This window comes from Heteronotia binoei, chromosome 2 (assembly GCF_032191835.1).
Source record: "Heteronotia binoei isolate CCM8104 ecotype False Entrance Well chromosome 2, APGP_CSIRO_Hbin_v1, whole genome shotgun sequence".
NCBI lineage: Eukaryota > Metazoa > Chordata > Lepidosauria > Squamata > Gekkonidae > Heteronotia > Heteronotia binoei.
The window spans coordinates 44,734,966-44,762,329 of NC_083224.1; the positions used below are offsets into that span (position 1 = coordinate 44,734,966).

The 27,364-nt window shown below is 46.0% G+C and overlaps 1 protein-coding gene across 1 annotated transcript in view; it reads left to right on the forward strand.

The window, feature by feature from the left end:
• The first annotated feature begins 18,731 nt into the window (after positions 1-18,731).
• The window catches only part of EMILIN3 (elastin microfibril interfacer 3), a 30,128-nt gene continuing 21,495 nt past the window's right edge, over positions 18,732-27,364 (forward strand). The window contains exon 1 of the mRNA XM_060230913.1: positions 18,732-18,962. Within this exon, the coding sequence (XP_060086896.1) occupies positions 18,757-18,962 (206 nt within the window). The 5' untranslated portion in view covers positions 18,732-18,756. The remainder of the gene's footprint in view (positions 18,963-27,364) is intronic.

Genomic DNA, 27,364 nt, shown 5'->3' on the forward strand with positions numbered 1-27,364 from the left:
AGGTCTGCTGCTCAACATCTTCTCATAGTCCCTGGTCCTAAGGATGCCCGGCTGGCTTCAATGAGGGCCAGGGCCTCTTCAGTCCAGGGCCTACATGGTGGAATGAGGTCCCACTGGAGATCCGGGCCCTGCAGGATTTATCAAGGTTTCGCAGGGCCTGTAAAATGGAGCTCTTCCGCCAGGCTTTTAATTAATCCAGTGGGTGTCCTTTGAAAGTGTCTGTAAGATTGTTTACTGTGCTGCTCTGGTTTTGTAATGTCTGTTTTTATGATATTATTTTAACTCTGTTGTTTTATTGTTGTAAACTGCCCTGAGCCCACTTGCAGGATAGGGTGGGACATAAATCTAAAAATTAAATTAAATTAAATGTGATGACATAACTTCTGGGGACATCAGAGGAGTGCTGGTAATGTGGCAAGACCTCCCCTCATGTGAGTCTCCTACCAGTTGCTAGTCTTGGGCTGGCAACCTGATGTATAGCACCTTAAAGACTAATGCTATTTTATTCCAGAATAAGTGTTTAGATCTTCTTTAAATGCACACAATGAGCCCTCAGAGACCTCATACACTGACTGACACTTCATAGATAAAAGATCTGCAGCGTTGCATCTGAAGAAGTACACAAAAGCTTATGCTGCTCAGTGTTTGAGGCAGAACAAGACTCTTCCTTATTTCAAAGAACAGAAGTTCTGGTGGATTTTGGAAGACTAACAGTGCAATGCCAAGCAGAGTTACACTAAAGAGATGACAGTGCCATGTGGATGCTCCCAAAAATATCCTTGCTGAGTGGAGCAAAACTTTGTTGTTGAAACAGCCTTTGTGCATCAAACATGCATTGGTGATATACAACCCTAGCGCAGATACAGTCAGGAGCCTGGTTCCTGGCAGTGGTGTCTCGTACTTCACAATAGTCCACTAGAGGATGAGAGTAGAGGCTTGCCAGCAGTGTTAAAACGTAGAGATTCTTGGCTGAACAAACTCTGTAGGTCTGTACCATTTCCACATAACACTGGCAAGATTTGTAGGATGCTTCACTAAAGCAGCACAAATTCCTATAATCAAACGTAACCCACTTCTGAGCATACACCAGTTACTGATACTGTGCTTGGCTGCCTAGTGTGATGACAGGGTATTATGCAGGTGTAAAAGCTTGGAGTGCATTTTGTTTTGAACTGGAAGAAAGCATCAGAGGAATCAGTTTGCAATAACGATGAACCTGGTGAGCAGCATAAATTCACCTTCCAAGCCCTTTATGTTTGAATTTTGCATTACCACTGCTTGTAAAATCCCCCCCCCCCTTTTAAGGATAGTGTTGCTTTTGCCTTCTGTATAGATTTGCTTCTAATTTTGAAATACATCTCTTGATGTTCATCGTTCCTTCTTCATCTCTTCTCATCCAAGCCTGAGATTTTCTTACACTGGAGTTTTCTTTGCCTTTCGCATTGACTTTATCAAATTTTGCTGCTACCCCAGCAATTTTTGTGAATGGTCGTGAGAACTGCAAGTGGATTTTAATGTGGATTTGGAAAGGCTCCATCGCTGGTAGGAATTGTGGCTAATCTTGACAAGTGATCAGAGGATGAGAGTTTGCCTAGCCAAAGATAAGGCTGTGGGACCACTTCAAGCAGGCACATTTTTCCCACGAAGAAAGGGAACTTGTACTCTTTCCTTAGAAGTTGCAGCCTCTTTGTCCTGAAACTCCTGGACTAGCTCATATTCTGTCTGGGGGGGGGGGGGGACACAGTGAATGTTCTTAGGAGGAGTGGGCACTAGTTGCATCCAGCTGCTCAGCTTTTGAGGGTGAATGTACATTTACATTCTTGGAGAGCCCAACTGGGCTTCTGTTCATATCACAGGCCCCCTACCACCCTGTGTTTTAACCCTCTCATTGCCTAGAGCTTTAAAATGCTTCCCTCCCCTTCCTTCCCCTTCAGCTTCCAAACTGGTGGAGCGTGTTAGCTTGGAAGATCTCTCTGTTTGTGCCACCCACAAGCTCACACATACCATTGTGGGGGGAAGGCGGTTAAAAGGGAAGATAAACATGCACTCTGTGTGTCATCCAACACTCAGTTGTACAAATATTCAGATCATAAGCTCTGTTAGCATTTACTTGCACCATGTTTCACGTCTGACCTGCTAAATGCCCCAGCTGTCCAACGAGGAGCTTGTATAAGCAAACCAGTCTTCTGCAGCTGCCATCTTTCATGGAGGAACATGGAGCTATCAGGGGGCCATTTGGGGGCCTAGTTTGATAAGCATCACAGGAAATCTTCCCAGAGCTGGAGAGCTAAATCCCTGGCTCCAAGCACTAACACTGTACAAATCAGATCCCATCAGTTCCCAGGGAGGAAAATGTCTTAATGTCTCAGGAAAAATACTCCAGAAACAAGAGTCCTTTATATATATATATATATGGACAGGCAAGTCTGATTCCATACTGTTTGACAAAGTGAGCATGCACGCAAAAACTCACAGCCTGAATAAAACTTTGTTGGTCTTAAAGGTGCTACTGGACTAACTTTGTCACATTGCTTCAGACCAACACAGCTGCCCACTTTGAAGAGTCCCTGATGTCCACTGTAAATCATTCACTGGCCCAGGAGCCCATAAGCAGTTACTTGTCCGTTACTTTAAAAACTATCATTAGGAAAGAAGGATTTGGCCAGTTATTGTCCTATCTCTAATTTGCTGTTTCTGGGCAAAATAACTGACAGAGCAGTTGCAGAACAGCTCCAGGTCTTCCTGGTTCACTTATAGTCCCTTTCTGTCCATCTTCAGGCCAGGCTTTTGGACAGAGGTGGGATGGCACTGCTGTGTTCAGTTGCTGATCTCTGCTCAAATATAGACAAGAGCTGTGGCTGTCTGTTGCTCTCCCTGGATTTATCAGCAGACTTTGATATGGTGAACCAGAGCATCCTCTTGAGAAGTTTGAATTAATCAAGGGGTGTGCTGTGGATTGATTAAAATTGTTCCTTAAGGACCTGACTCCGAATATTGTTGTTGGAGATTAGGGGGTTGTCCTGTGGAGTTCCATAGGAGTCAGTCCTGTCACCTATGCTATTTGATCTCTATGTAAAGGCCTCGGGGAAAAACATTTGCAGAAGGTTGTCGACAATATGCTGACAATGCTAACAGTTCTGTGTTTCTTTATCCGAATTGCCTGGCAGTGTTGTACTAATCCTGAGGCAATGCATGGCTGCTATAGTTGGATGGCTGTACATGAACAAGTTGAAACCAGATCCTGATACAATGGAGGTGATGAGGTCTTGAAGGACTCTGTTTCTCCCTACTTTTGATGGATTCAGAAGAACTGTTGCTCAAGAAGTAAGTTAACGCAGCTGCAAAAAAAATTGCTTTCTTCCACCTTCATTAAGCAAGGAACGTGGGTCCTTACTGTGACTCAGTCAAAGGAGTCAGATGTATCCATGCCACAAGGCTAAACTACTGTAATTCTCTCTACAGGGGTCATCCCTTAAAGTTAACTTGTAAACTCCAGTTGGTAAGAATATTGTTACTTTATTGTTATTGAGACCTAGACAAAGTGTATATATTATACCTATTCCACAATCACTCTGTTTGTTACTGATCAGTTACTGGGTTCAATTCAAAGTGCTGATGATGGCCCTGGACCTCACATATCTGCAGAATCACCTCTCCTCCTGTGCTCTGCAGGTGCCACCCATTAATGGGTAAAAACAACAGCTGTCCATACCTGAGCTTCCTCTTTTGCAGCCCCTGCCTTGTGGAATGGTCTGCCTGAGGAGGTCAGGAGGGCTCTCATATTTGTATCATTCCACAGATTGTGTACAAGATAAATGTAAAGAAGGGTGTTTATTATGAAGGAAACAGGGCTGTAGTGCAACAGAAGGTTATACTGGAGGGTGCTTTTAGGAAGGGAATAGGAATGTAGTGTATTGCATGGTTTATCGCAAGAGGGCTGAAGACACTGGAAATTAATGACACTAGCTCCAAAATTGTTTTAATTGGTTTTAAACGTTTATTGTTTAAGTTGCTCAAATGTTTTAACTGTTAAAGCTTAGAATTGTAAATGTTTTTTATTGTTGTGAGCCGCCCTGAGACTGCTTTGGCCAGAAGGGCAGGATATAAATCCAATAAATAAATACATTGTGCTTTTCCTGTTTTTTTTTCTACTACTTTTGTATTTTCATTGTCTACATTGTTTATGGGATGTCGTGTTAATCATTTTTCCCCTGCGTTGTCTTCTACTGTAATCAGGGCTTTTTTGTAGCAGGAACTCCTTTGCATATTAGGACACACCCCTGATGTAGCCAATCCTTCTGGAGTTTACAGTAGACCCTGTACTAAGAGTCCTGAGAGCTCTTTGAGGATTGACTATATTAGGGGTATGTGGCCTAATATGCAAAGGAGTTCCTGCTACAAAAAAAAAGCTCTGATTGTAATCCTAGTCCTATTGCATTGTTTGTTGGATGTTTTATGCTGTTTGAACACATTGCATTTATGTTTTATGATTCAGCTTGCGGCTCAGCCAAAAAGGTGGGCTGTAAATGAAGTAAATAAATAAATAAGGCAAGGAACACATCAACACCACTGAATTAACTAGGATTTCTACATAATTACATACTTTAATCCTGTTGAGTTCATTGCAGTTTAAGCATACCTAATTTGTTCTTGTTTATGCTCACTAAATTCTGTGGTCTGTGCAGAGTCATATATGAATTTGCCTTTGTTAAAGCATGTGATGGTGATCTGATAAATAGTTAATAGACCTGTTCAGTGCTGTTTCTATCCCACACTTCTTTTTTCTTTTCCTTTGAAACTATACCAGAATGGAACTTTGTTTTCTAAGTCCAGATCAGTTCACACATTCCTTTTATCTCCAGGGGCTCCAGTCAGCATAGTTGCTAGTTGAGCATGTTCAAAAAACAAAATTTAAAAACCCGGCTGTCATTGGCTGGGTTCAGCAGGCAGCCAGATCCTCACTGAACATGCAGTGAGAAGAGGCCAAACAGAGCAACCTCAACTACCTGCACACCAAACCTTCAGGGCTCCGTTCCATTCCTTTTTGTATTACACATTGCAAAATGCTTGATGTCTCTTCTGAAGTGTGTGGTGTAAATCTCCTGTTTCATTCAATCCATTATCTCACAAAACCACCACTTGTCACATGGTACTCATTGCTTGCTGTTTGAGTGGTATTAGGTAACCCTGCCCATATCTACTTGTCAGTCTAGGATTTATTTGTTTAGGAGATTTCTACCTCACATTTTCTTACCAAATTAACACTCAGGATAGCTCCCAGACAAAGGTTTTAAAAATAAGCATTAAAAACCTTTAAAAAGCTAAAATTAAAAGCTGCTGGAAAAAGACAGCAGCAGTACAACAGCCGTCTGTTATAAAAACTTATAAAAGTAATGTAACATTTAAAAAGGAACTGGCAGCATTGATCAGAAAGATCAACAGAAAAATCATTCTGTTATGAGACTTTGTTCAGCTCAAGCCCCAGATGTCTTCCATTATAAACTCAATCTCCAGAAGGGAGGGGCAAGATGAGTCTCTGGAGGAAGGGAATCCCAAAATTTGGGAGCAACTCACTAAAAAAGCTCTGTTATGCATTCCTGCCAGAGTAATCTAGGGGAGGAGCCATGGCTTCGTGGTAGAGCATCTGTTTGGGATATAGAAGGTCCCAGGTTGAATCCCCAGCTCTCTCCAGCTAAAAGGATCAGCAGGACTTTTTTTGTAGCAGGAACTTTGCATATTAGGCCACACTTCCCTGATATAGCCAATCCTCCAAGACCTTAAAGGGCTCTTCTTACAGGACTACTGTAAGCTCTTGGACGATTGGCTACATCAGGGAAGTGTAGCCTAATATGCAAAGGAGTTCCTGCTACAAAAAAAAAAGCCCTGAGGAACAGGTAAGTGATGTGAAAGACCTCTGCCTGAGACCCTGGAGATCTGTTGCCAGTCTGAGTAGACTATACTGACTAGGGTTGTCAATCCCCAGGTGGGGGCAGGGGATATCCCAGTTTGGAGGCCCTCCCCCCACTTCAGAGTCATCAGAAAGCAGGGGGGGGGAGAAATGTCTGCTGGGTACTCCATTATTCCCTATGGAGACCAATTCCCACAGGGTATAATGGAGAATTGATCCATGGGTACCTGGGTCTCTGGAGGGGCTGTTTTCTGAGATAGAGGCACCAAATTTGCAACATAGCATCTGATGCCTCTCCTCAAAATGCCCTCCAAGTTTCAAAACGAGCCCCAAAAGAAGGTGCCTCTATCCTTCACTATTTCGAAATGGAGGGAAGGCATTGAAAAAGTGTGTGGTCCCTTTAAATGTGATGGTGAGAACATCCTTTGGAGTTCAATTATGTTAGTCACGACCTTGCTTCTGGCTCCACCCCCAACGTCTCCTGGCTCCACACCTAAAGTTCCCAGATATTTCTTGAATTAGACTTGGCAACCCTAATGCTGACCTTGATGATCTGATTTAGTATAAGACATCATTGTATCTATGTTCAAATATGGATGAGACTGAGTAGGACAGTGGGAAAATGAATGGAATCCATATGTACCTATGTAAGCCAAAATGCCCTCAAAAGAGGTTGGGGAATTGACAGGTGGGCACCTTAAGGACCTAGAATCTATGTATACAGGATTCCACTTCCAGAAATTATTGCTAAATTTACCAAGGACACTAATTAAGTAAAACAATCATGAATTTATTACAGAAAAATATAGAACACACATACAAGGTAATGAATACATACAACACACATACCTAATAAAAATAGAGAGAAATGCATAGAGGTAACATAAGGATTGACAAACAGGGTGATAATTACCGATCGTAGTCTTCAAGGAAGGCTCCAATGGCGACAAACGAAGGGGGAAGGGGACCCTCAATTGATCAGGAATCGGGGATGTATCTAGACCGTGGAACTGGGGTACTGCTAGATGCACACCTGTGGGAAGCTGGGTCACAGGTTATAAGGACTCCCTTGAGCCCTTAGGGGATGGGAGGTACAGGGGTGGATGACAGTGGTCAGTTGGTACATGACCTTAGAAAAAGGGGAGGCTCCACAATGACCATAAGGGCTGGACTTATGCGGCAGCCAATAGTCAGTTTATTGGGGGCACCTGATTGCCCATACCTGGCCAATGAGCAGAATTGGCCCTGGTTACCTGATTGAACTTCCAGGTAACAATGGACCAAAGGTGGAGGCTCCAGGATGACCATTAAGGGAAAGAATGGGAGAAATTATTGGGGTAGAGGGGATTAAAACTATCAAAACTTATCTAAAAGGTGAAAATAGATGGCCAAATTGATACCTAATGTGACACCCAATTTATACAATAACTATAGCTCTGAGTGAAGCTGTTCTTCCTCTTCTTTACTCCTCTGCTGGCACCATCCTTTGTCGGGTTCCGTTGGACAAAAACTTAGGCAGTCTGGCAGGATCCATGCCTAAGATAAGCTTGATTGCCTTATGCAGAAGTTGAAGCAGCTGTTGGATACGTGAGTCTCTTGCTTTGCTGTAATGGAGTCAGGAAAACAAGATAGATTCTGGTGGTGTTTGCCTTTGGTTCATGGAAACAGGCTGGAAGCTGTTTGCCTGTACAGTTCATGGCGGCGTGGCTTCTTCCACTGCAACAGCCAAGATTGTGCACGCAAGGAGCGGCTTGAGGCTCGTCTGTAGTTCTGGCTAACACCCATTCAGAGATGTAGAGTGTTGCTGCAAAGCTGAGGCTTATAGTATCCACATAAGCCTTAGAAACTGTGGGCAAAGTCCACTTCTTAGAGCAGATGTGTGTGAGTTAAAACTCCAGGCACTCTGGCAACCATACTGGTGATCACGATGTCCATGTGTATGAAAAGTAGGGGGCTTTTTCTTACACCTAGTGCTGCAAAGCAACCACTCAGACTTCCAGCACAGAAGAAGGTAGAAGCTAACTGGCTGGAAAGTCTGTGTCAAGATTTGCCTAGAATAGAAGCAGCTCCAAAAATGAAGAAAGCTGAACAGAAGAGAGGTCTCAGAGCAGGGAATTGCTGGAATGTTCTCAGAAAGTGTTGTGTGATGCCTCAAACTTTAGTTGCAAGCCAGCTTGGAAACTATAGGGTGAAATACAAGGTGAGCAAATGTCTTGGCTGGACTGGAATTGCTGGGGGTGCCTGAGGTTAGCAGAGAAAAATTGAAAGTCACTTCACTAGCAAACAAAAGGAACAACTGGGAAACAAACATGCTGATTACTCAAATGGAACCTTTCCCCCGTTCTGCCACTGATGCAAGACAAACACAATAATTGCTGGGATCCTGACTCCCCTCACACATCAGAAAGGAAATATTTTACCCAGGTGGAGAATGGGAGGTCAGAGCTTGCTGGTTTGTTGACCCATGAAAAGAGGCAATTATTCAGATGATTACTCTGTACAGGTGCTAATTAAAAAGCAGGCAAGGGAGAGGAGGTCACTGTTTGGTGTCAGACACTTGTGAAATTAGCCTCTAGGTGGCTTGTTCCCTTCTGCCTGTTCAGAGAAAGCAACAGCTTCCTGTCAAAATCCTGCTAGAGCCACCTTGCTTGAGGCTGGTTGTCTTCTATGTTTGGGCCATAATTCACTGCACTGTTAGTTACACCTAAACCTGTTGAATTCGACAAACATAAAAATCAGGCTTTGAGTTTTAGGAAAACTCACTTTAGGTCCTACTACTCTGCCCTCAGGTACTAGACTAGTTACCAACACTAGTCTTGGTGCTTGGGGAGGCCACAGTGGGAGGGCTTCTAGTGTCCTGGCCCCACTGATGGACCTTCTGATGGCACCTTTTTGGCCACTGTGTGACAGAGTGTTGGACTGGGTGGGCCATTGGCCTGATCCAACATGGCTTCTCTTGTGTCCTTATCATCTAGAATGTGGAGATCCACACACTGGATTTTAGTGGTCCATATTTTTCACAGGTGTATCATCCAGAAATTGTACAGCTGAAATACATCTCAAAAGGACTAAAAGGATAAAGGACTTTATCTTAACAGAGCAGGGTTTTAAATAAAAACCACTATTATCTATTAGGAATTAGACAATGAGAGAAACTTTATTTCAGATGCCTCTCTGCTGAACTGACAGTTGTCTTATTTTTACAGAATATATTTTATGTAGTATGTTTTAGATCAACCTTTCCTCCTTAATAAATAGATCTTCCTATCCCTAATTTTATCTTCATGAACAGTACTTTGAGGCAAGCTTGAAAACCTGATTGGCCCGGGTTATCTAGTGAGTTTTATGGTGAAGGGGATTTGAACCTGGATCTTCTCCCACCTAATCCAGTACTTTATCTGTTGCACCATGCTTACAGTGACTTCTAACTATCTCGCACATTTATGCACAGGCCACTGTGGAAATCAAGCCAGATTATTCTGGGATATCCAGTACAATAGCATGTCTCTGTCCAGCCAGCCAGATGTTCTACTTCCTAGAAGTCCATGGTTCAAGAACTCCAGTGATTGATGAGCACTAGATCACCCAACAGGTCCAAGTCATTAGTCAACTGGTAGATGCTAGGGTTACCAACCTCCAGGTTGGGTATGGCATTCTTCTAGAATTACAGCTATCATACTACAGAGGTCAGTTTCATCTGGAGGAAATGGCAGTTTCAGATGGACTGTGTGGCACTGTATCTCTCCCTAGCCTCCCTTCCTCTTCAGGCAATTCCTGCTCCAAATCTTCAGAAATTCCCCAAACCAGAGTGGGCAACAATAGGTGGACCATGATACACCTCCTCCCACTATAATACTCTAGAAGTAGGGTCGCCAAGTAGTCCCTAGTAATCAGCAGGAAGTGGGAGGGGCATACTAGCAGCAAGGGAGAGTCCTAGGCCATCATTGCTGGCAATGTGGTGACATAACTTCTGGTATTTGCCAGAAGTGGTGTCATTACATTTCCAGCAACATGGGATGCTCTGGTATTTGAGCAAAAACTTTATGATAGAAGCCATTTTTATAATCTTGTTATACCAGATGTCCTGCATCACTGGCAATGCAATGGCATCATTTCCGTGCATATCAGAAGTGACAATACCATCTTGCCAGTGATGGTAGTCTAGGCCAATCTCTGCTGCCATTAAAGCACAACCATCTGATCAATGGTGGAAGTAGGGCCCCCAGCAGAGGTCTGGCAACCCTAAGAAGAGTTTGGGAACTTTGGGTCTCTAATATGCCCTGGATGCTGTAGCAAATTTGCATGGCAATAGAAATTGGGAACTATGGGAAATGTAGTTCCCTTAATCCTCCTCGTCCCTGGATTATTCTGTACATTACTTTGATGGCCTTGTTTTGTAGGCCGAAGGGAGGCTTACATTTCCTGATGCTCCAAGCACTAACACTGCTGTTGACAACCTCCAGGTGGGACTTGGCATTCTCCTAGAATTACAACTTCTCTCCAGAAAGATTAATTTCCCTGGAGGGTAGATTCTAGGTTATCACATTCTTGCTGACCTCCCTTTGCTCCTCAAACTCTGACCTCCCCAGGCACTGTCTCAGAATCTCCAGGAATTTTCCAAACCCAAATTGGAAGCCCTAACTCCTGCCTTGGTGCACTGGAAAAATGTGTGGGAAGGAGGGATCGCAGTTCGGGGGCAAATGCTAGAGCATCACCTGATGTGATGCTATTACTTCCAGAAGTGAGGTCATGGCACCAGACTGATGCTGATCACTCCCCCGCCCCTCGCCCATTTTCCCCAGCATTTTGTGCCCACCACCCAGTGGGAGACTTGGCTGAAGACTGCAATAAGAGCAAGGAGTCTTGGACCTGTTCTTTAGTGGGGTACATGAACACCAGATATCTAGTGCTGCTCCCCACTAAAACTTATGATTTCCATTTTTCCAGGATTGGATTCACATTAGATGTTGCCCAGCATAGGCCTGCTTCTGCCTGCTCTGTCCTGGGTTAAGACTACAGGTAGCTAAATGTGCCAAGGATATGTTGTGATTTCTGTTCTTCTGCTTCTGTTACATCCCATTCCAAATTCTCCCTTTGAGATCTTGATGGGGGGGCTGCCTTTTTGTTGAGCCAAAGCTAAAGAAAAAATGCAACAAGGTATGCATTTGAATGTTTCCCTCACCCCCCCCCCCAATTCCTTTGTTCTACAAGTGATGCAAAGAATGCTTTTTTTCATGTTTTTAACATGTCAGTTGTACAAATGTGGTTGCTGCAGGATATTGCATTCTACCCAATATGCAAAAATTCAGCAAAAATACAATATACAAAAATACAACAGAATATTTGAGGAACAAATTATGGGCAGTAAACATTGTCTACATTATGCAGTTCTTGGACATTAATCTCCATGACTCTGATGTCTGACTTGCAGCAGAACCCAGAATTTCCCAAGTGGGAACATTCAAAGAGGATATCCCTTGAAACCTACATTTTGGAAATGCTGAATTTTCCTGTACTAGAAGTCAATGCGAAAATGTGTGCTTCCCAAACCCTTGCAAGTGAAAACCTGTAAAATCCAAGTTAGCAATGGAAGAACCATTTCAAATAAACTGAAAGAAAGAGAGTTTTTAAATCTGTTCCCTGTGTGCGGCAGGTAAAGATGGGCACTGAGGTTATAATGAAGCTCGGAAGAACCATAGCTGTTCAGTTCATAGTAGTGGTAAAATTCAGCCGCTTGGTTTGTCAGGTAGCCAGTCACTTGATCTGTTTCAGTACATTTTCATTGTGAGCCTTAATCCAGTGCAAAGCCTCAGAAATCTGTATAACATTTTGGAGTCTTTAAGTGGCAATGGAAAGCATTCAATGTTTTCTGTCATTCCCTCCAAGGAGTACTGTTCCTCCGCCCACCCGATACTTTTGTGGCAAACCTCAGTTAAAAATGTATATTTTTCACACAAATGTAATGGGCTTTTGTCACCACGTTAATGAAAAATCCTGCAACAAATACCACTTGCACTCAGAAATTTGCTCGAATCCCAGGGAATGTGTGGGGTTTTAGCAGCAGGGCAAATAGGGTATTTCTCCAGGACCCTTCTGCATGTACCCTATCAGGCATTGCATATATAAGGAATTGAGAAAAATCAACCATTCACACCTGATTGTTATCTCAGGTGGAAAACCCAGACCTAACCTGTGTGTTTTGTAACCGGCAAAGGAGGAAGAGGTTTGAATTTATACCTCACCCTTCATCCAGAGACTCAAAGCAATTTACCTTCTCCTTCCCTTCTTCTAAGAGCCCCATGGCACAGAGTGTTAAAGCTGCAGTACTGCAGTCCTAAGCTCTGCTCACGACCTGAGTTCAATCCCCGGTGGAAGCTGGGTTTTCAGGTAGCTGGCTCGAGGTTGACTCAGCCTTCCATCCTTCCAAGGTTGGTAAAATGAGTACCCAGCTTGCTGGGGGGAAATTATAGATGACTGGGGAAGGCAATGGCAAACCACCCCGTAAAAAAGTCTGCCGTGAAAATATGAGAGCAATGTCACCCCAGGGTTGGAAATGACTGGTGCTTGCACAGGAGACCTTTCCTCCCTTCTTCTCCCCACAAGAGACACCCTGCAAGGTGGGTGGGGCTGAGAGAGCTCTGAAAGAACAGCTCTGAGAGAACTGTGACTTGACCCAAAGTCACCCAGCAGGTTGCATGTGGAGAAGTGGGGGATTAAACCTGGTTCTCCAGATTAGAGTGCGTGGCTCTTAACCACTACACCAAACTGGCTAGTCACGTTTCACAGTCTGACACAGGGCTTTGTTTTTGAATGCGCATATGTTGGGTGGCTGTGACTGTGCACTCCCAGTACATGCAAATTATAATCTCAGTCAAAATATATAAAGCTGTAAAATGTGATGGGTCTTGCGCTGATTCCCACCTGATGTTTTTGAAATGAAAGTGATTACTAGTGATTATTCCCTTGTGGAATTTCCATGGCTCGTAGTTCCATCTTGCTTGCTTCCTGGCCATTTACCCAAGATGCACCACTTCTACCCCATCCATGTACCTAGTGTGGCAACGGAGGAGTATAGCTGAATCTTTTGCCCCCCTCCTTTCAGAAATACCTTTCCAGTGATATGGAGTGACCTCTGCTGGACAAAGGAGGTGGTGTTGTCCAGCCAAGGTTTGTCCTTGGATAGTTTGTTAAATAAAAGACATGTGGACCATCCTCAGAATGGCTATCTATAGAATATTTCATGATGGCAGTAATCAGGTATAACGAAGTAAATGAAGTTCTCTCTAGATTTTAGTGGGGTGAATCTGATTATCCTCCAAACTATGTTAATCAACTTCATACATTGACTGTTGACTGTAGATTGGAGGAATAGACTACTAGATCATTGACAAAAGGTCACAGTTGTTAGTGCAAGACATCTGTGTTATTTATAGGTTCTCTCCCCCCCCCCCTTTTTTTGAAGTATTAACAACTTGACCAGACTAGGTAGGGCAACATGCTTGTTCATTTATTTTAAAGCCTACTGGGATTGGAATGCTCTGTGCAGTTTGAACAATGCATTAAAGGTTTTTAAATAACCAGTTAAACAATACAGATAAACCATTTAAAATATGTTTGTGGGTGGCTGGATGAGCAGCGCAAGAAAAGAAGATTATTTTGCCGCATCCATGCTTGCAGGATTTATCACCATATAGAAAATAAAAGACATTTTTTGAAAAATTCTACAATTCAGAGTGAATTCTGTTGACCAGATAAAAAAAATTTGCAGTCATCCCATGGTGAGATATGTGGCACTAGAGTCAAACACATATTTCACTTCTGGCCACCAGAAAACTACAAATCCAGTTTAAATGATAGCTTTCATCTTGCTTGTATTTAGAGAACTGAAAGCGTGTTGGATCATTTTACAAATTCCGGTCCATCCCCAAGGATTATTCTGCTCCGACTCTCATATATCAAGGGACTTCAGTGGGTAGATTTGCCCTTGACCTATAAAAACTTCTCTCAGCATCCTTGCTGAATTCCACAAGAATATCACCAACCAATGACTAGAGATACTGCTGCGCTGTAGAAGAGAAGTGGTTGTGTGAATAGAAAAGAGTTGAAGAGAATCTATACTCAAGAAGGACTATTTGGTGCTTAGCACTTTCCAGTTTCTGGCTGGCACAGATAAATAGTTGGTGAGAGTCCAAGGAGTTCAATCATCCTTGTGTTTTCTGATGTGTCTCACCTGCACTTGATTTTTCTCACTGTTCCACCTCACCTCCTGCTAGATAAAGAGCTGAACCACAATGAAACATCTGTAGTGAGATGTGTTTGAGTAGGTTAATTCATTATGGGCCACCATACATTTATGTGGCCCCAACTGACCCTGAATTCACTTCTTACAGCCATCCATAGAATATTTCATGGCAATAGCTGCCAGCTGGGATGAACTGGCCATTTAACTTACATGGGCATTGCCTGGTGGGCTCCTGGCCTAGGTGATAGAATGATAGAATGGATAGCATGTTGAATTTGGGCCTGGATTCAAATTGATTGCATTTCTAATCGCATAGTGATGGGTTTGAGTCTATGAAGGAGGAGTTTAGAGCAACCTCCTTTACATGGTTGTGGTAAGAATGAATAAGAAAATTATGTTCCTAGCCCCCAAACCCATACTGGGTTACAAATGCTAAGTGAAGTGAGGGCAGGGGGCAAGAAACAAAACTATCACCAGACTTGTAGCTAGAAAACAGCTTTTAATATTTCCATTTGGTATGTCTACACAACAAATTTACAATGCAATCCCAAGAACCCTTTACTGGGTATAGACCCTATTGAAGAGATCTGAGTAGGCTTCTTCTCTTATTATGATTTATTCTTTACTTAGGAAAATTATATAGCACCTCTCCAGACCTGCTCAAGGCTTTATGCAGCAAACCAGTCAACACAATACAATCCAGTAAAACAAATCACATAATAAAATCAGTCAATTTAATTTCATGTATTTAATATTCATTATCTCTCTGTTATGGACCAGAGTACAGATTTCGAGACCCAGTTTGGTGTAGCGGTTAAGAACAGCAGACTCTAATTGGATTTGATTCCCCACTCCTCCACATGCAACTGCTGGGTGACTTTGGGTCAGTTCTCTCAGAGCTGTTCTCTCAAGAGCAGTTCTTGAAGAACTCTCTCAGCCCCACCTACCTCACAAGGTGTTGGTTGTGAGGAGAGGAAGGGAAGGAAATTGTAAGCCACTCTGAGACTCCTAGTGAAGGGTGGGGTATAAATCCAACTCTCCTCGTCTGCTGCAGACAAGAAGGAAGCTGAATAGCTGAAACCACCAGAGAAGTAGGCAGTTGAACTCCCACTTATGTGTGAAAGGAGCCCTGGGAGGCTGAATCAGCCCCTCTCAGTTCTGCCTTCTGCCTCAGATTTAGATTTTGAACCATCTCCCCCAGAGCCCGTTGCAGCACCTGTGGTCTTTCCACGACTGACCATTCAAGCTTCACAAAGCAGAGATCCTACTCTAACCACTATACAATGCTGGCTCTCAGTTATGGCAGCTAGCATGGGGATTGGGAGCCTGCCACAAGATCCAGGGCCACTTCCAGCACATTATGATAATTAAAGAGGGCTTCCAAAAATGACTTCTACATTTAAAACCATGTAGGACAGGGTCGGGATGCTGGTTTGCCATGTAGGAAGGGTCAGTGTACATTACTTGTGTACATTCTGAGGACCATGTCCCTGTGAACTTTCTTTGGTAGCCCAAATATGTGATTCAGTATAACCTGGGTCCAAGAACTGCATGCAGAGCCCACACTGCCTGATAAATGTAATCTCCATGCTTGCATAGGCACTAACTGTTGAAGATCATATAATTAATAAGGAATAACAGAGGGATCTCTGTGCATGCTTGGCTTGTGGGCTTCCTGAGAAATCCAGCTGGCTTGAAAAAAGATTGCTGGACTAGATGGGTCTTCATCTGCAGGGAAGTTCTTCTGATCTTTCCATGGCAGAGGAAGTAATGAAGGATAGGTCCATCAGTAGTTCAATGTTTATACCTCTGAATGCCAGTTGCAGGGAGCTACAGCAGGAGGGGGGCTTGGGCCTTCATGTCTCCAACTTGTGAGCTTTCCAGGGATTCATTGGCCATTAAGAACATATGAGTCCTGTTGGATCATACCAATGGTCCATCTAGTCTAGCATCCTGTCTCACACAGTGGCCATCCAATCCATCTGGATGGTCTGCTATAGGGCATAGAGGCCTTCCCCTGATGTTGCCTCCTGGCTCTGGGATTCAGATGTTTAGTGCCTCTGAATGTAGAGGTTCCCTTCTGTCACCATGACAGGAGCCACTAATAGGTTTATCCTCTATGAATCTCCTTTTAAAGCTGATTATTCCTGTGGCCATCATGACATCCTTTGCCAGCAAATCCCACATTTTAAACACTCTAGGAAATGGACTGCTGAACTAGATGAACTACAAGAAGAAGAAGAAGAAGAAGAAGAAGAAGAAGAAGAAGAAGAAGAAGAAGAAGAAGAAGAAGAAGAAGAAGAAGAAGAAGAAGAAGAAGAAGAAGAAGAAGAAGAAGAAGAAGAAGAAGAAGAAGAAGAAGAAGAAGATATTAGATTTATATCCCGCCCTCCACTCTGAAGAGTCTCAGAGCGGCTCACAATCTGATTCAGTAGGACTCTTCTTACATTCTGGATGAGGACAAATGGCACAGAGGAAAGACAAAGACTACTGTAGAATCTTGCTGCTTTTTCTGGGGGCAGTGGTGAGATAATGCTTCCCAGGGGGAGGGTGGGGTAATAATGCCCAGGCATTTTCATATCCATTGCATTGCTTTGAGCCATCCTTGTGCCATATATCCATAGCAAGAGGTAGCAAGGCAATTTCAAACTGCACATACTCTGAGATACCAATGTTGATGCTATGGTTCTGTAAGCATTGCGGATGTGGGGGTTGCAAAATCCAGATTAAGTGCCACATGAGACTCTGTGGTGTCCAGCAATGCCTTATGTCCTGGTCAAGTGCGATCTGGGCACCTGTCAAAAGAAATCTGTGGCATTTTTCTTTCAGTGGCATTTCACATTTGCAAAATGCTCTTTGTTGCTCAGCTGTCCAACTGCCTTGCAAGGCAAGTTACCATGATAACTGATTGCAAGACGGGAAACTGAGGCTGAGGCTTGCCCAAAGCTACGTAGGCATGGCCAGATTTGAAATCAGGTCTTTCTAGGCCAAGATCCCAAACTGGCCTTTTACATAGTCATGAAGATGACGGTCAGAAGACCATTTCACCTGTGCCTTGCCAGTGGAAAACAGCCTCAAGGGCTCTGCCACCCAATATCCATCAAGGACAGATGCCAGGTACTGAAGCAGTGAAAAGTCTCACTACTGAGTTATGATGACCCCTCCCACTATTACCCTCATGTTTTTTTTAAAAAATTATACCCTGCCTTTCTTCCCAGCTAGGATTTAAAGGAACTTGCATCCTTCTCTAATTTACACTTACAACAACCTGTGAGGTAGTTAGAGTGACTTGCCCAATGTCACCCACATGCTCCCAGTTTGGTGTAGTGGTTACTTGTGTGGACTCTTATCTCAGAGAACTGGCTTTGATTCCCCACTCCTCCACTTGCAGCTGCTGGAATGGCCTTGGGTTAGCCATAGCTTTCGTAGGAGTTGTTCTTGAAAGGGCAGCTGCTGTGAGAGCCCTCTCAGCCCCACCCACATCACAGGGTGTCTATTGTGGGGGAAGAAGATAAAGGAGATTGTAAGTAGCTCTGAGAGTCTGATTCAGAGAGAAGATGGGGTATAAATCTAGGGTCTTCTTCTTCTTCCATGACAAAGGGACATGCAAACCTTGATCTCCCTTCCAGATCCTCAGTCAACCCCAGCCCCACAGGGGTCAACAGCAGGCTAAAGACTGACAGATAAGGGTGCAAACTTGAAGAGTGAGCAGAGAGTTTTTTTTAAAAGCAGGGGGCTTGGTGCGAGGGAATGTGCATTTTTCCTTATGCCGACTGCAAAATCCATTATCCTTTTTGCCTGCGGACTACCGGTGACTTGGCAGTGGGCAGCGCACACGGATACCATGGGGGCTAGGAAGAAAGAGGTGCTGAATCATGAGGGTACCAAAGAGGTCTGAAATGAATCTCACGCGCATACCCACCCAACAAGACTGGCACAGGCGAAGAGCCCGCGCCCCTGGGTCCACCTTCCTGCTCCTCTTCGCCCTCTGCCTCTTTCTCCCTCGTCTCTGCCTTGGTTTCCCTCCCCTCCTCTCGCTCTTTTGAAGGCATTTGTTTGATGCTGCTCGGCGGGGGGCTGGCTGTCCCCTGGGGTTTGGGGGGGGGGGGGTGGCGGCGGTTGAGCGTTTCCAAGGCCAGGCGGCGGGAGGAGGAGAGGGATGGGATATTATGCTAATCCCGCGCGAGGGACCCGCCTCTCTCTCCCCTGCCCTACTAGGCGAGCCCGGCTGGCTGAAGGAAGGCGAACGGCAAGGAAAGGTACAAAAGAGAGGCTTGAGCCGGGGAGGCAGCCCGAGCGAGAGCCGAGCGAGGGGCCTGGATGGGACACCCCCCACGGCGCGCCTCGCCCCCGCCTCCGTTCCCCGAGAGGACCTGCCCGTCCTAGGAGATCCCGGGATGGACTTTGCGCGGGGCCAGGGCGCAACAAGCCCCCGTCTGTCCTAGAGGGATTTCCCCCGCCCGCCCGCCCTTCGGCACCCTCCGCACTTGGGAAGGCAGCAGCGAGCAAAAGTGGCTCCCGCGACGGCCTCGGCGGCTCCTTGGTGACCAGAAGGGGAGCCGCGTTGGTAGCTGAGCGCATCTCTGGCCGCTCGCCTTTGGAGAACATGGACAGGGCAAGGAGACTCTCCGGGAAAGCTCTGCCTTGCGCTTCGCTCTCTTTGCTCTGGGTCGGGACGCTGGTGTGCCTCACCGATGCCAAGGGGACCTATTACCGCCACCCGGTGCCCATCCCTTACGGCAACAGATACAACCTCTATACCTCAGGCTCTAGCCCCCAGTTGACTCCGGGCAAACCCCTGGGGAAACACAAGTAAGCCCTCCCGCCGTGCCTTCTTCCCACCGAGGCCTCTCGTGCGTTCTGCTTTGGGGTTTGGGGTTTTTTTTTGCTTGCTTGCTTTTAGGCGAGGAAAGGAATCGATGTTCGCCAAGCGCTGCGGAGTGTCTGGTCAATTTCAGCGTTGGTGCTGGTCAGTCGAAGCGGGAAAGTCAGCTGATAATGAGCCGAAGAAAGGGCTGCGTTGGCGCTGCGATTGAATTGAGAGGGGCGCGTTTTGCACATGGGTTTCAAAGTGGAGCTCAGATGCTTTCTGGTCGCGCGCATGACCGCTTGCCTTGGCCTCCTTCTTTCTCTCTCTCCCTCTCCACCCGCCCCGCTTCTCCCTTCCACGAAAACAGATCTGTAGAATTCATATGGATTTCAGCATTCCGGAATGCTCCGGGAAGGGGGGCGGGGGGGGGGAAGCGAAGAAGGGAGTCTCGGTGTGAGGTTGCTCCCCACCCCGGAGAAAATGTATTTGCAGCAGCTGCTTCGGGGCTGTGTGGTGGTAGATGACGGCTCTCGATATGAAAGCGGCAAAGATGCGGCATAACGGGCCCCCCCGTGCTCCCTCCTTTTTTTGGGGGGGGGGACGACAAAGCTGCGGAAACCGTTCCCGCCTGCGCTCTGTTGAACCACCGGGCTGCGCGCAGCGTTGCAGGCGAGCGAGCCCCACAGGTGGGAGGGAAGCCAGGAGAAACCCGCTCGCCGCCGGACAGGTTCGCAAGCTCTGGCTCGGAGCGCTCCGACTGCTGCGCCTGCCGCCTAAGCGGGGTGGAGCCATGGAGGAGGGCGCCGCCGTCCTCTGGCCCAAGGCAGCAGCGGAACTCACCTGCCCTTCCTCCGGCTGCGGGGAGCCTTCGTGGCCGCGGCCGGAGGGAGGATTCGTGGCGCTCCGGGCTCCCTTCTTGGCCTGACACTGTCCAGCGGGCGGGCTCGCAGGAACGAGCCGGGAAAGAACGCCGCGCTCGGCTTGGGCTGAAGAGCGCAGCCTCTCGTCGGTATTGACCTCGTATGCAACGAATAGCTGCCACCTATTGAGCAGTCTCCGTTCACCGAGCCCTCTCTGTGTTGTTCCGCCGACAGTGCAACCCACCCTGTGCAGAGCTGCCCGCCTCGAAAGGCCTTGCACCCGGCAGGCATGGCAGGGGCACCTCAGGAACTCCGCGGAGGCGTAGGATTGCGCTGGAAGGCAGCGCACCGCGCGCCCTTTCCGAATTGGGTGAAGGAGGGGGAGGAGACGCCGGGTAGGTGGAGAACAAGACTGTCAGCGAAGCCCTGCCGCCGGTGGGGGATGTGTTTATTCCAAGTGAAATTGCAAGCAGCCCTGTGTTTTGAACCAGCGTTTGCTGTGGTTACTGCTTTATACCGCAATACAACTGTAGCAGCCCTATCAGTGCAGGGTGACACATCCACACATGTGCTTTTCAAGAAAGAGATTTCTGGTTTTGGCATGCACGCCTCATTTGCAACCCATTTAACGCTGTGTAACAGTTGGAGCTCTCTGCCTAGAACAAGCGGGTAGGCCAGGAACTCAGAAATAATCACATATGATTATTGGGACGCTGTAGAAGAAAACCAAAGTAGCAGCATCTGTCTGCAGGGAGTTTGCAGGGGGCAGGGTTTGGTCTGAAATAAGGAAGGTAGCACCCTGACCTGGATGGTCCAGGAGAGCCTGAAATCAGACCTTGGAAGTTAAACATGGTCAGTTCTGGTCAGTATTTAGATGGGAGACCACCAAGCAAGACCAGGGCCATGACACAAAGGCAGGCAATGGCAAACCACCTCTGAATGTCTCTTGCTTTGAAAACCCTACAGGGTCACCATAGGTCAGTTGTGAGTTGACAGCACCTGCCACCGTCACAGTAGACAGCAGCTTCTTTCTAAAGCCACATGATAAATTTACTAAAGAGTTGGTATTTGGCATGAGATGTGCTGACATTAAAGGAGTGATCCTAAGCAGGTCTACTCAGGGGTAAGCCCAAGGTTATTCAGTATGGCTTAGAACATAACATAACATAAAAGAAGCCATGTTGGATCAAGCCAATGGCCCATCCAGTCCAACACTCTGTGTCACACAGTGGCCAGGAAAACCAGGTGCCATCAGGAGGTCCACCAGTGGGGCCAGGACACTAGAAGCCCTCCCACTGTTGTCCCCCCCCCCCCGACAAGCACCAGAATACAGAGCATCACTGCCTCAGACAGAGATTTCCATCTATACCTTGTGGCTAATAGCCACTGATGGACCTCTACTTCACATGTTTATCCAATCCCCTCTTGAAGCCATCCATGCTTGTAGCTGCCACTACCTCCTGTGGCTTACTACTAGGAAAGTGTCCTGGAGACTGCGGCACAAGTCATGAATCCCACCCTACTAAGCATGGAGAGTCTCCTTTTCTCCCAATCCCTTCATGCAAGTCAGGAGAAGTGAGGTAGGATGAAAAGGCTGCAGGAGGTGATAGTGGGAGAAGGACGCTTGTTCCCTGGAGGTGGGTCCCCAGACACATAGTTTGCGTGCAGAAGCTTAGTCCTCTGCATCTTGAATTGAGGGATCTCAGGTGGCCAAGCTGGGAACATCCTCTGCTGAATGTTGTGGGGAGGAGCCCATGCTGACCTAGAAAAACTAATGTTTTGACTCATGGGCAGTTTTCTGTGTTCACATCACTGTCCTCTTCTGCTGGAGCTCAATAACTAATCAGCTGGAAGTTTGCTGCTTGCAGGTGGTGGCATTCAGAGGCCTAAACATATGCATAGGTAAGATGAGGGGTCGTTTTGTAGGAAAAAAGGTGGTGGAGCTCATCCGGGGATTGTTATGCAGCTGCACCTACTATTCAATGGACAAGGTGGGAAGAAGGAGGTGGAACTGTCAGAAAGCTTCAAGAGCTGGGCTCCTGTGAGCTCCAGCTGAATCCGAGGCCTGGGTAAGATGGACAAGATTTCATTTATAGAAGCAAAATGAAGGACAAGTCTGAACTGAATTGGGAGCTCTCTTCTTTAAAGTAGAAGTACTCCTGGGTTCTGTGGGCAGGGACATTTAGAATTGTGCCCCATGTTTTGGCACCCTGAAAATATTTCTCTTTATCATTTGTTTGGGTTTTAGAAGTAATTAGTCTGAAAAAGGATTATGGAATGGTGTGGTATAGCCCAATCTCCTCAGCTCTCAGAATGAAGCCAAATGAATTTGGTACTTGGATGGGAGACCTTGGCGTCTATGGCCTGTTGTTGGACCCCCAGAGGAACTGGTTGACCACTGTGTGAGGCAGGATGCTGGACTAGATGGACCATGGATCTGATCCAGCAGGGCTGTTATTATGTGCTTCTGTTCTTATGGCTACCAAGGAAGATTCTGTGAGGGGAGGCGGTGGTAATCCTTCTTACTTGCCTTTGCAGCCCTTGCTGAGGTCACCATAAATTGGTTGTGACTTGACAGTCACTGCAAAAATAGGCCTGAAAGTCTGTGGGCAATGCCTGTTATGAACATATGAAGCTGCCTTATACTGAATCAGACCCTGGGTCTATCAAAGTCAGTATTGTCTACTCAGACTGGCAGCGGTTCTCCAGGAGTCTCAAGCTGAGGTTTTTCACACCTATTTTGCCTGGACCCTTTTTAGTTGAAGATGCTGGGGATTGAACCTGAGACCTTCTGCTTTCCAAGCAGATGCTTTACCACTGAGCTACCATCCCTCCTCAAGAGATGCTAAGATGATGGTGATGATGAAATCCATTTGCCGCTCACCTTTCTCAGGACCCAGATAGTAGGCTGAGCAGGATTTTCAGTGCTCATTGATCAGGGCTTTAGTGCTTTGCTTGAAGAAGCAGAATAAGTTACTGAAAATAAAGCAAACATATCCAAATGTTCCTGATATATGTAACTGATACAGATCAACTTTCCCAGATTGCATAGCACAAGATGTGGGTTACCTTTGCACAGAATATGCATGACCTTAGCACCAGATTCCTGCTATACTGTACTTATTTGGAAACTCCCCAATGTTAAATGTATGTGTTTCTCCCTGTCTTTGACTTGGAAGTTTTAAAAATGACTCATGAGAGTAGTCATGGCTCAGCAGTGGAACATCTGCTTGGCCCGCAGAAGCTCCCAGGTTCAGTCTCTGGCATCTTAAGTAACATCAGGTAGAAGGTGATGTGAATGACCTCTACCCAAGAGCCTGGAAAGCTGCTGTCAGTCCAGCTAGACAGTGCTGACCTTGATAGATGAGTGGTCCCATTCAATGTAAGGATGTGTGCCTAGTGTGCTCATGTGCAAGAGCCAAATTCTCCTGTGTGGGAGATGCCTGGAAGAGTAAAATGGTCATGCTCTTTTGCTCTAGTGGATAATTGCTTGTGTGTCTTTTTCATCAGAAATCAAAGTCTAGTCCACACAAGCCACACACGCTCTGATGTGAACCCATGTAGTGCTTCTTCACCTTCTCTTAGCAAATGATCCAGAGGAGTTAGCCATGTTAGTCTGTTGCTGCAAAGTAGTAAATAGTCCAGTGGCACCTTTAAGTGTTTCTCAAAAGCTTATGCTGCAATAAAGTTGGTTAGTCTTAAAGGTGTTACTGGGCTCTTTATAATTTAGCAAATGGCAAATTGTAGAGTCCACCATGGAACTCCCTGCCAGCATGATAAAGTATATGATATTGGAGCAGTGCCCACCCGTACTACATGCTTCTTTTATTCTGCAGAGAAGGTCTCTTGTACTCTCAGTTTGGCTGAACTGAAAGCAAAACAAAACATTCCAGTCTGCATTGGCTGTGCAGAGTCTTCCTGGTGTGCACCCAGCTGGGGAATTCATTCATTTGAGATCCTTTTTGCTTCAGATGCCAAGGACTGAGCTGGAATCCTGATGCAAAGAAACCATGCAATCTACCACTGAGCTATGGGTCCTCCTCCCAAAATAAGATACAGCATCTTTGCTCCTTATTTTTATTTATTTAATTCATTGATTTGTACCCTGCCTTTCTCCATGGTGGGGACCCAAAGCAGCTTGCAGCATTCTCCTCTCCTCTATTTTATCTTCACAACAACCTTGCAAGGTAGGTTAGGCTGAGAGTGTGTGACTGGCCCAAGGTCACCCAATAAGTTTCCTTGTTACGAGTGTGGATACAAGCCTGAGTGTCCTGGATACAAGTTTGACACTGACCACACAACTTCAACGTGACACCATGCTGGCTTTCTGAAGCTGATTCATTTGAGGCCCTTTACCTCCTGGGTCAAACTCATATCCCTAAGGCTCAACAACATATTCTGCTGTTTCCATGTTTGTCCCAAATCCTGCCAAATGAGACCTGTTCTGGACATTCCAGACACTGAAATGAAATTCTCAGGCCCATCTTGACTCAATTAAGATTGGACCTCAACATGTGGGGAAAGGGGCTTAAGCCTCTCCTTTCTGAGCTGTTTTCCATACCTGAAATTGCCCCAGGGAGCTACTGTTTGTCCTGTAGGGGAAATTGCGTATATTGACCTGTATACATGAAAGTTCCCTGGTGGGCAAATCATGGCTCCCTGGGCCTATATTAGGTTGAAGAAGATTTTGGATTTTTATCCCACCCTCCACTCAATGTGGCTCACAATTTCCTTTATCTTTTTCTACCCTGTGAGGTGGGTGGGGCTGAGAGAGATCTCACAGAAGCTGTCCTTTCAAGGACAATTCTGCAAGAGCTATGGCTGACCCAAGGCCATTCCAGCAGCTGCAAGTGGATAAAACACCACAGGGAGGAGAGTGTGGTCAAGTTCATTGCAAGTTAGAAAAAGCTGGGAGAGGGGCTTAACATCCCTTGCCTGAGATCTTGGATAACTCTTCACTGTTGTGCACTAGAATGGGATACTGAAGTAGTTTGTTGTTGTTGACCTGCTCTAATTTTGATCATTTGCTACAGCACCCTGTCAAATCAGCGACCCCATCGAGTACCCCAGCATCTGCAAGCATCTTAAGTTTCTTTCCCCCAGCTTCCTCTTTAAGCCCACACAATATTTATTGAGCTTAACACAAATCCCACAGAAGGCGAGTTTGTGAAAGTTTCAAAGTGGTTCTTTGTCCTTTTAAATGTCCTAACCCAGAGGTCCTCATCATGGGTGCCATGAGTCCTCCTGTTGAGTTTCCTCGTGTCTAGCTGTCTCTTCCCCAACCTTTCTTTTTGCACAGATGTCGTGCCACTGCACCACAGCCTTGCCCTTTTTCAGGGCTTCACCCTCTTTTAAAAGCATACAGTGGAAAGCAACTCTGTCACTTCCTCCCACTGTCATGATGAGCCATTGTAAGTGAGGATGGCCTGAAATCCCAAATGACCACAATTTCTCTCCAAAAGTTGCGAATGTAAGTCGCTATGGGTGAAAAAGTAAGTTGCTATGACGGGATAAAATACCAGTAAGACTGGTAAGAAATTGATTCATTTAAAGAGCCATCTTCTACTTTAAGTTCTCCAAGGCACACAGTGAAAAGTGCTACCTCAGATCACAGCCGACTTACAGCAACCTCATAGAGCAGGGATGTCAAACATTCGGCTGGGGGGCAAATCAGGCCCTCAGAAAGCTCCTATCAGGCTCCTGAGCAACGGGATGTCATCTGCTTCCTTCTCCCTCTCTTGCTTCCTTCTGCATCAAAGCTTGCTTTGCAAGGCATGCTCAATCGCACAGGAGCTATAGAGTAAAGTCTCTATTTTCTCCATTGGCTGAGGCTCCTCCCTTGGGGAGGAAGTGGGAAGGGAGAGCTTGCTTTGCCAGGCTGTCTTAATCTCACAGCAGAGCTACTGAGCCAATCCTCTCTTCCTTCTATTGGCTGATGCTCTTCCTCCTCCTGGTCCCCTGGGGAAGGAAGGAAAGAGCCAGAGCTTCCTTTGCCCAGTTCCCTGGATCCCATGGGAGAAATACAAAGAAAGCACCTTTGAGACCAATGAGTGCTAATGTTTTAAGCAGGTTTTATTGTTTTTTTCAAAAATCTTTAATTGTGTTAGTCTGTGTCCTTTATAAAGTTTATATCTCTGCTACCTAATCTTATATAGGTATACACACAGTCCGGCCCGACATGGCTCGGCCCAACAAGGTCTCATTTATGTCAGATCTGGCCCTCACAACAAATGAGTTCAACACCCCGCCATAGAGTTTTCAAGGCAAGAGACTTACAGAGGTGGTTTGCCATTGCCTGTCTCTGTGCTACAACCCTGGTATCCCTTGAAAATCTCCCATCGAAATACTAGCCAGGGCCAACTCTGCTTAGCAGCCAAGATCAGGCTTGCCTGGGCTGTCCAGGTCACGGCAAGGCACACAGTACCAGCAAGAAATTAAAGCAGCTTTCACCCTTGCTCCAAGGTTTGTAGTTTGCCCCTCTGGAGGACATTAGTACCATTGTAATGATTATTTAATGTGTCTCTTTTTACCCAGTGCCCCATCATTCTGATGGATGGCACTAAAGAAGATCCCAAGAAGACACCCTTTTCAGTTTCAGCATTCTGTCTGTCTCTCTAACTCAGCTGTTTGGCACTAGATGAGCAGCGCTACTGAGAAATGTGCTCATTCACTTAAATCCTCCCGCTCCTCCCTCCAATAGGGTTAGCTGCTGTTTCAGAGAAGAGTGTTTAGACTACCAGCAAGGGAAAGCCAGGCGCTGCGAATTTAGTCAGGGAGCTTGGCTTTCCAGTCTCTTGGGAAGAACTTTGCAGTCACTGAGAATGCCGTTGCTGGCCTGGATGAATGGAACACTTCCCAAAGATGGACGGGCAGTGTTCTGATTTTGTAATTACCTAATATCTTTGCAAGTAAATGATTGGTCTCACAGCTCAAAGACACTCTGCACAAGCTCAGAGGCATTGTTTCCTTATGTTGTGGCAGTTGCGTGACGTATCCCTTGCCATAGGCAAGTAGGACTTTCTCTGCCATGTCTTGAAAGAGCCAATTGCTCTCACCTCTATTTAATATCCCACCTGGTGCAGGGCTGGCCCTGCCACTAGGCAAACTAGGTGATTGCCTAGGGTGCTGGCTTTCTGGGTGTGCCAAACTGGGTGCCCCCCATGTGACTTGGTGACATTATCAGTGCAGGGTGGGGCACCAGAAGTTAGCCTTTCCTGACCAGGTGAAGTGACAAAGAAACTCTGTACAAGGTCTGAGGCACTGTTTCTTCATGTTGTGGTAGTTGTGACTCCATGTGGCAAAATTGGAGATACAGCTGGTTTTGTTGGTAGGGCAATGGCAAGCCACTGCCCTGCATTAGACAGTTCTTGATAGGTAGTCTGCTTTTGTTGCCCAGTTAACAGAAAATGCCTCCATGAGACAAAATTTGTTTCCTACCAGGGCTTCAAGCACCAGCAGGGAGAAATGGAGAAGGGACTGGAGGCACACTGGCACAATGCTGTCACAATGACATCACTTCTGGCAAAAACGGGAAGCGATGTCGT